This window comes from Saccostrea cucullata, unplaced genomic scaffold, assembly GCF_032062105.1.
Source record: "Saccostrea cucullata isolate Sc308-1 unplaced genomic scaffold, CSIRO_AGI_Scuc_v1 ctg4295, whole genome shotgun sequence".
Classification (NCBI taxonomy): Eukaryota; Metazoa; Mollusca; class Bivalvia; order Ostreida; family Ostreidae; genus Saccostrea; species Saccostrea cuccullata.
In genome coordinates, this window is record NW_026931137.1 from 36339 (window position 1) to 46562 (window position 10224).

The 10224-nt window shown below is 30.2% G+C and overlaps 1 protein-coding gene across 1 annotated transcript; it reads left to right on the forward strand.

The window, feature by feature from the left end:
- The first annotated feature begins 7094 nt into the window (after positions 1–7094).
- On the forward strand, positions 7095–10185 carry LOC134231545 (uncharacterized). Its single transcript, XM_062713505.1, has 3 exons — positions 7095–7708; positions 7826–7888; positions 9521–10185. Exons 1-3 carry the CDS (start codon positions 7327–7329, stop codon positions 9640–9642), a joined length of 567 nt encoding a protein of 188 aa, XP_062569489.1. The 5' UTR covers positions 7095–7326; the 3' UTR covers positions 9643–10185.
- The last annotated feature ends 39 nt before the right edge of the window (positions 10186–10224 follow it).

Sequence of the window (10224 nt, forward strand, 5' to 3'; positions counted from 1 at the left end):
AAAACAAAAGATTCAAGAATTTCAATGTAAATGTTTGCATAACATCTTATACACTGAAGAAAAATTAAGCAAAATGGGCTTAACAAATGGTAAATGTTTTTTCTGTAAATCAAATATTGAGAGTCAGAAACATTTATTTTATGAATGTAATCGTGTCAAACCAATTCTAGAAAATATTATGATAAAAATTAGTAAATCCAATCAAAGTTGATGTATGTATTGTTTTATTGGGATTCGCTGGAGAACCCAAAAATGTTCGAATTTGTATTAACACCTTGATTTATATATACAAGTGGTCAATATGGAAAACAAGAAACAGCATTAAGTATGAAAATAAAAATATTACAACTTCAATATTCTTGAATGATTTCAAGGAAGAAATGAAATCAATCTTTCAACTCTTAAGAAATGATAAGAGTAATTCCAACAGAAATTTAAAATTAACATTAAATATGCTTACAGACTTCGATTAACTGTTACCTGTTTTTCTCAGTACAGATTTAAATAACAAAACAATGATCTTATCATAGTTATAAATTTACATTTTATTGTCACATTTTCTCCAAAACTGATTCCATATTTATATATACAATCATGTACATATATTATTTGATTTACTATATGTTTTATGTAAAATTATGTCTTTGTATTTAAATAATAAAGCACCCTGCGAGGTGCTGTAGGGATCAATATTATGTATTGTTATAGAGGGAGCTTAGTCAGGGCACCATCCCTGGCAGCTGTCCTACTTATCAGCTGTTGATTGTTATAAGTCTGGGAAATAAATGATTGGGAAAAAAAAGATTTACTGTCCGATGTTTGTATATCGTTTAAGCAGAATTTTTAGCGAGGATTTAATTTTGGTATTATCATCAAAAGTGCCAATATTTCTAAGATTAATTGCATTTTCGTTGTAATAGGTTCTTCAGTGAGCTTTCTAAAACATTAAAATTACATGTTGCTAAAATAAACACCAATATTGTTTTAAGTTCAAATTGCTAAATTTGCGTCTTGCTGAAATTTCCATTTATACTGTCGAAAAATGACTTTGTTATATTAAATTATAAATGATTATGTACTGTACTGTTTTATATAATATCAATATCATATTAGCATTGTGTACTATAAAATAAACTGTGGGATTGAGGAACCCTTCACCAGGGTTTTCATCCCAATTTAAGCTCATTGAGAGTCATTATTTTTGTATTAATTGTAACGGGACTGTCTAGGGGTTAGTCCTGTACATATAGTCCGAGTTCAAAGGATAAAAGAATGACAAGAATTTCAGTGTTTAAAGAATTACTATATTCTGTTGCAATATTTACAATTTACAAACAAACGTATTAGATATGAAACAATATCATATAAAATCCAAGAATGCAATAATTACCATTGTAGAAATTTAGCCCAGTCCCCAAAAATACGTCTGATCAGTAATTAATGATAATGTAGACTGCCTTTAATTACACAATATACATGGCATATAATAATAGTAAATCCCGGCCGGGTACTATAGACCCGGGCGCGCCCAACCCGAACGGGTTATAAACAAAGGGGAATAACTCTAAATAAAAGGAATGACAAACAATGGAAAATATCAATAAAATATGGCACATATAGATAAATACATATAATTACATACACATATAATTAAATACAGGTAAAAACCACCACATAATATATGTTGCAATGTGCTATTTTTGTAAAGTGATAAGTTGCATGCATTGCCCAAAGTTATATTTCGTATAAACTATAGTACAAAATACCTTGTGCAAATTAGAGGAAAAACCTCACAATTTCTAGATTTAATTATTTTTATCCATGACACAAGTATGCAGAAATATCTTCTTTTCCAATGAAAATCTAATAAAAAAGTTAGAATTTTTTATGCATTTGTTAATATCCCATTATGACTTGAATTTATAAAGAGTATGCTGGTATTTTAAAAATGACCTTTGAAATTGATTTTTTTTTCAAAAGATATTTTTAATTTGCCTGTCATAGTTTTTAACTTCATACGTATGAGCTATAATAGAAAATTGATTCTTTTTTCATTTTGAAATAATACTTGTTTCCTGTATGTATACAATACCATGTTCCTCATGATATCATAAAAAAGTATATCATTGAGCAAATAAATTACAGATATAACGTAAAAATATCATTACATGAGAAAAACAAAATGTTCATCGATCCGCACCTCAAATTCACTCTCACATATAATAAGAGTCACAAAAGCGGAAGTGATGTATCCACAGGCTGATGTTATCTTGTGGAAATATATGCAGGATGGCTGTGTTTATCTGACTTTCCATCTATACACAACGGGTTTTTTTACTGAAGCTATCGTAAGAACCATTTTTTATTACAGAATATAATATTTACAACTTTACGGCCACCAAACTTGTAATGTGGAATGCAGGTCTAGCTTAGTAAGGGAGTGATGCACAGGATGACCTAAGGCTGTGAACATACATCTGGACCTTTTTACCATTATTGTGACAGTGTTAGAAGATTTTAAATGAAAGGTTTGTATGAATTATATATTGGCCTACAAGAGGACCTGGACTACTTTTGGCTAATGCACAAATAGGTCAATATATGCGCCGCTTAAGATTAATTCTACTTTTTTAGAATTCTAAGTCATATCAAATACATAAAACATCACTGAATAGAAGCAAGGTAATCAAGAAAATATTAGAAACTAACTTAGAATATGCACATATTAAATTTATACTGAGAAAGACCAGTCTCTACAAGAAAGAAAATGTATACAGTGTATAATATGTATCAATTTCAAGACATTTCTAATCACATATACATGTATTTATTTTTTACAATTAAACAATATCACCAGCTAGATAATTAGTACGATATTAAATAAATATGTTCTGCTTGTTAATTAAAGGTGCATGTACTCCTCAGAAACATTAAAATAAATAATGCATGTGGAATTTATTTTGATTGAAGGTACATACTGCACCTCGATTATGTTACTTAGTATTATTCATGCTATACATGTCGAAGTTATATTAGATTAATTACACATGCATTATTCTGATATTTAATTTAATTAAATTGAATTCAACTGAGTTACGTTTTAAATTTCGTAAAAAATCTATTTTGAATAAATCATTAAATAAATTCTTTAACAAAATTAAAAATCAAATACTTATTAAATACATTTTCATGAAATAGAATTAAATAATAAACCACAAACATTTGTTGTAGCTATAGTTTTTTCCTCCTTAGAGACACCGTTGATTTTTTTATGTGCCGAGTAAGGCATCCTCTATACAAACTGAATAAACTCTTAGTCCCCCTACTGCCACCTCTCTTTATTTACTTCATTGTTAATTTATGTCCTAACTTTCAATTTACTTCTATGAACCTTAAGTACGTAGCACTCATGTTTCCATGTAAGGTAGCGACCTTTTGATCTGACTTGAGTTGGCAGATTTTGAAATACTCCATCTCAGATTCAGATGGTCGTCTTTAAAATATTGTTAAAACATGTCCACATGCCTGAGTTTTTTTTTTTTTTTGTAGACTGTGGAATTCAGGTCATTGTGTATAAGCACGCGCATTTCGTCGACGTATTTAACGACAGTTCTGAAAGTTAATAAACAAGATAAAACATATTCAATATTTTATACGTACGCTTATGTTAAAAGATGACACTAAGAAAAATAGCACAAAAAACAAAAAGAGAATCTGATAAGGAAAACTTTCGCAAAGTAAGGAATAAGTTTAATAATATGAAAAAATATGCTATTAAAAACTATTATGACAATATAGATTCTCATCTTAAGGATGCTAGTCTGAACAATCAAAAACTATACTGGAAGTTACTGAAAGATACTTTTCACATTAAACCTACAAATGAAATTCCACCTATTCAGTTTACAGACAACAGTGGCACTGAAAGTTTTGCATTTTCAGACATAGATAAAATAGAACTATTAAACAAATATTTCACATCAATTACAGAGTTAGATGACAGTAATCAAGAGCTCCCAAATATAGTGTCAAGATGTACGGATAATTTTCCACACATTGAAATACAAGAGCAAGAAATCATTGATATAATTTCTATTATTCCTGTCAATAAAGCCGTTGGTCCTGATTGCATCAGCCATAAAATGTTAAAATCTTGCAAAGAAACTATCTCAAAACCTTTGTGTATACTATTCAACAAATCCCTATCACTAAAAACATTTCCAGACTGCTGGAAACTAGCACATGTTCTTCCACTTTTTAAGAAAGATGACCCTTCCATCACTTCAAACTATAGACCAGTCTCTTTGCTAAGTTGTATAAGCAAAATGTTTGAAAGAATAATTTTAAGCATGTTTACAATTTCTTGTATTCACATAATATATTTTATAAATACCAGGCAGGTTTTTTACCAGGTCATTCCACAGTATATCAACTCTTAGAAACATACCATTCTATTGTAAAAAGTGTTGATGAAGGTAAATTCTGTTGTATGGTGTTTTGTGATTTATCAAAGGCATTTGATAGGGTCTGGCACAAAGGCTTAATTTACAAATTAAAAATGTATGGAATTAATGGGGATATGCTAGATTGGTTTGATAGTTATTTAAGCAAAAGAACCCAACAAGTCATGTATAGAAATCATTTTTCCTCTGTAGGACAAGTAAAAGCTGGAGTTCCCCAGGGCTCAGTACTTGGTCCCCTATTATTTTTATTATATGTAAATGATGTGGCTGAAAATATGATATCTGTTTGTAGACTATTTGCTGATGATAATTCTTTACAACAATGTTCAGATAATATTAATCATATTGAACAAAATCTTAACCATGATCTTAGAATACTAGATGAATGGTCAAAGAAATGGTTATTGAAATTCAATCCACAGAAAACCAAATCAGTATCTTTTAATTTAAAAAATGTACAGCATTTTCCTAAATTATTTTTTGACAATTGCCAATTGGAATATGTTACAGAACACAAACATCTTGGGATACTTCTGTCGTCTAACTTAGGATGGTCTGATCATATTGATACAATTATAAAGAAAGCATACAAAAAATTGGGGCTTCTTAAAAAATTAAAATTTACTGTGTCAAGAGATATTCTATCCCAGATGTATATATCTTTTATTAGACCACAACTTGAATATGCTGTTGAAGTTTGGTCTGGATGCACAAAAACAGGTATTGAGAATCTTGAAAAAGTACAGTTAAATGCTGCAAGAATAGTTACTGGGCTTACAATTATTGCTTCAAGAAATTCATTATATTTGGAAACAGGCTGGGAACCACTGGAATATAGAAGAAATAGGGCAAAACTAATAACAATGTATAAAATGCACAATAATTTAGTCCCTATTTACTTGCAAAACTTAGATACAAAAGGCAATATTTCAGGATACACTACCCGTAATTCTTTAAATTATTCTTTGCCAAAATACAGATTAGAACTCTACAATAAATCATTTATTCCCGATACTGTTAGAAAGTGGAATTCTCTTAGTCTAAAAACAAGGGAGGCAACTTCTATTAAAAATTTCAAAAACTATCTGAAAAACAGTAATGTAAAACCTCAGAAATATTTTTCTTATGGTAAAAGGTTTTTGAACATAATTCATACAAGATTAAGACACAATTGTATTTTAAAGTCTGATTTATATCGCTGTAACCTAATAACCAGTCCTAATTGTTCTTGTGGACTTCTAGAAGATACATATCATCTGTTTTTTGTTTGTAAATATTATGTAAAAGCAAGCAATTCCTTAATGAATAAGCTATTGTCATTAAATTATTTACATATTATAGATGTACATTAAATGCTATGGGGCGATGATTCTCTAACTTTTGAACAAAATGCTGAACTTTTCAAGACTATTCAAACTTTCTTAAATGAATGTGGTCGTTTTTCAAAATAAGTTTACTTTTTTTATTTTTTTTTTTTCCTCACCATCTCAAATTATATTTGTATATTTAAAGAATTTATTCCTTTCTATTTGCTACATTGTATACAATGTATATAGTAGACCATATGTATATATGTTTGTTTTACTTTGGCAATTTCACAAAATGTTATATCAGGAGAGGACTATCAGGAGAGGACTATCTAAGTTTCTGAACTTGTGTCTGATCCTTTTGACTTTGTCAATAAAATATGTTCAATTCAGATGACATAAAACAATTTGCTTATTAATACATGTAACAACTGAATTTTGATGCAGGAACATCAATGCTATTTATAGAAAGCGATATGCATTCAGGAAATTTGGAAAACCCTACGTGCATTAACAAACCATGCATAATCTCTCTAAGAGATTTTTTTCCCTGGTATTATATTTTTTAATAGGAGTTGAATACTACGGAAGCCTATTAGTGCCTATCAGAGCAGAGAGCTTCTTCTATGTATTTAATAAAAAAAAAAGAAAACAGTATATACTAGCTTAATTATCAAAGGTGCATAGACACAGATTTGAAGTTATTATTTTCTGTACATCACGATTTCCCGATGTGTATTGTAAAAGTATTTCAAACTTATATAATCAATAATCTTATTTCATTGGCAAGTTATTGAAACTTTGATTTTTTGGAAGGGTTTGATTGACACAATCTCACACTTTCACAAATTTTAATTTTATTCTTAATACTCAGGAAAAGTGCTAATCTTGTGTATAAATGAAAAATATTGTGACTATTGTTTTGGTAAAACAGTAAACAGGGTAGACTTTTAAAACAAAATTGATCAAAATACATGTAAAGTCAATTTATACGCAGTAATTATTATATACATTATACTTATTTCATGGATGTATAATTAGATGCCAAATTGCTCAGTTAAGGGCATTATATTATGTCAAGTTACAGTTACAGTTCACACAGTCTGATATATGCATGGGTGTATAAATATTTAAACACTATTAAACAGTACCGTCCTTTCTGACATTTAATTTATTTCATGACATAAAATCTGCAAAGAGCATTAATGCATGTTAATAAATGAATAAGGCAATTCTTATTAGATTAGTCTATTGAAAACATTACATGTATTTTTTTTTTGTTTCATGTGTTAAATAGAAGCCATTTTCATTCATAATTATTTTCCAGGGAAACATTAAATAATGGCTATGGCAGCCTCCCCGTACGCCTCTACAGAGGAGACGACAAATGCCTGTAGAGCCTGTCGACTTCTCCTGGGTCCGTGTACAGATCAAATGAGGGACGTTTTAGTTCACCATGTACCACCGTCAACAGAAGTAATCTTCCGCGCCTTACAGCACCACAAACAAATCTGATTTTACCTAGAGGTAGCAGTTATACTGGAAACTATAATGATATGGACATTCCTTTATTGTACTCACTACTCAGAAACATTTGTGGCATATCGTCTCACACAAATGGTTGGGGAAATGATCCAAACCCCACGGACCGATCTCTCTCTGCCAACATTGAAAGGATGCGTATTGCTAGAAATCAGTGTGTACATTCTTCTAGTCCTGTTCTCTCCAAAACTGATTTCAACACAATCTGGTCCAATGTAAGATCAGCAGTAGTGAACATTGATTCCTTTCTTAACAATGGAAACAAGTACGAAAGAGAGGTGGATTTTTTGCGATATGAGACCATGGACCCTGACCGTGACCGTCATTATATTGAAGAATTGAGAAAACAAGCGGAAGAAGATGCATCAACTAGAGAAAAAGTCCATTTGCTGAAACGTAAATTCTATACAAGAATTTGAATCTAACAAAAGAAATGTAACTCGACTGTTGAGACATGTTTGGTTTTCTTTCTTCAATTTTTGCTTTCTTTCTTAAAAGTATTTTCCATTTCAGGTGATTTAGAAATGCGTGATACGGATAGAATAGAAAATCAGAATAAAATGCTAAAAATTGTTGGTAAGTGAAACAGATAACTATGTACAAAGCCACATTGTCCTTTATTCCCGATAATACTAGCATCAATTACACCCCTATACTATTAAGATTTTCAATTATCAATTAAGGAATGTTATTCTCATTTAAGGCAAATTAAACCATTTAAACACATCATGTGGGCAAATAAATATTTCTTTTTGCAATGTTTAACCGACTGAAGTTTATAAATAGACCACTAAATTAAAATCTTGATTTCCTGCAGTTTTATATTTTAGTCGGAAAATAGCTCTTCAGAGCTAATGTTCTTTGTTGGTATACCCGACTTTAAATAAATATTATCTTATCTTATCTTATATTATAGCTTTTTAGATTTAAAAATGTGTAAAGAGAACAGAAAATAAGTCGAACTTTGCTGTCTAGACGTTCACTTCACCACCTCAAAAATTCCATATTTTTAAAAATTAGAAATCACACCTTTCGTTCCTTTTAATTTGAATAAGGAATCATTGAATAGATAGTATTGTATGCCAAGGCATCAACGAGAGTGGGATATACGTGGGATAATTTGCTTAACGAGCGAAACCCGTTATGAATAAATTATCCCATGTTTCCCACTATCATTGATGTCAGTGGCATGCTATACTAACCACACAGTCCTTATATTTCAATTTCATTGTGAAAAAAATTGTAGATTTATACTTTAAAAATGTAAACATAAATTTAAATTACACGAGGACTCCCATGCCATTGACGTCAAATACAAAGGCAGCCGCAAGAGATTTACATTTATATTTGGCCTCCTTAGCGTCAAACACAGAGACAGATGCGCACGAGATTTGCATGCATATTGGGCCTCCTTAGCTCCTGACCTATCGACCTGCCTAATGAACACTCCGGTAGAATTATCAAGAAATTAACTCCTCTGACTTGCAAAGAGTTATCATTCAGAGCAAAAAAAAAAAGAAATGTAAAGATTACCGTATAGACTTGCATATTAGTCTGTTTCTTTTTTTTTTTTGGGGGGGGGGGGTTTGAAGTTAATCTCTTGTCTTAACCTCTATGTCCTACTGAAAGGCGAATCACAAACAGAATGGTATTTTATAAAGTCAGGTCTTTCAGATATAAGCTTATTAAATACAATTGACTTATACGGTCCATTATAAAAACATTTGTGTTCACTGATCGGACAAGATACATAATTATATTTTCAGGATATATTGATTAGAAGTACTGTAGTCACAATAGGAAATCTTTTACGTTGGAACAAATTGTTCACATCATATTTTCATTAGGGTCTCGCATGCGCCATTTGCAACATTATGAGGTCAAAGTTTATAGTACCTGTGAATTGATAGTACATGTAAATTGTTTTTAAAAAATCTGCGTAAAAAGGCAAAGTCCGTGTGACTCTGGTAAGTGGTGTGGTCTAAGGGCTCATTGACCTTGGACTTTGACTCTCCGAAAGTTTAATTCATCTTATAATCGTTTGCTTTGCTTTACAGACCATTAACATCATCCCTCCCTGCTTGAAACTCCCAAAGAAGTCTATTATGACAAATATCAATAATCCATTATTGAACATTCTAAAAGAAATAAATTTGAGTGTCTGTATTTGCATTTATGTTTTGTGAATATTGTTTTTTGCATTTTCAGATGAAATTACAAATACAACTGTTCCAAAGAATGTGAAAGGTATGTCTAAACATGTATTAAAGGAAAATGATAAGCGCGGAGAAAATTTTGTAAAAAAGGCATTAAATTTTCCAATAATATGAATAATGAAATTAAAAAACGCAAAACCCTCAAAACAGAAGACATAGAAATTATCAAAAAAGTACTGGTAAGAATTAAAAAACAAAACAAATCAGAACAACAAAAAATAAGCGAGGCATTACCTACCATTAAAGAGTGTGAAGAGATACTTAAATGGATAACAATTAATCTCCTGGTCTACATGGCAATACTATTATTATTAATATTACGAATTGTGTTGGAATGATATAATGAATTCCTTTATTACTCACTGTTAATATCTTTTAAATATGGTGAATTACATGTACCAGCATCTAAAAAAAATTCGCCGTTTTTATTCCGATACATAAAAAGAGCAAAAAAAAAAAATTTAAAAAACCACAGACCCATAAGCCTAACAGACTTGGGTAAAAAATACTTGCATTTGTTTTTGCTAGAAGATAAAGTTTTATTTAAAAAAAATGAAGACCTGTCAGCATATATTAATGGTCGATGTAGTAAGTATAGAGAATAATGCTCATCTAATTTAAGATATATTTGACTTTTGTGAAAATTATAAATGAGAATGGATAACTATTATATTTAGATTTGGAATAAACTGTTGA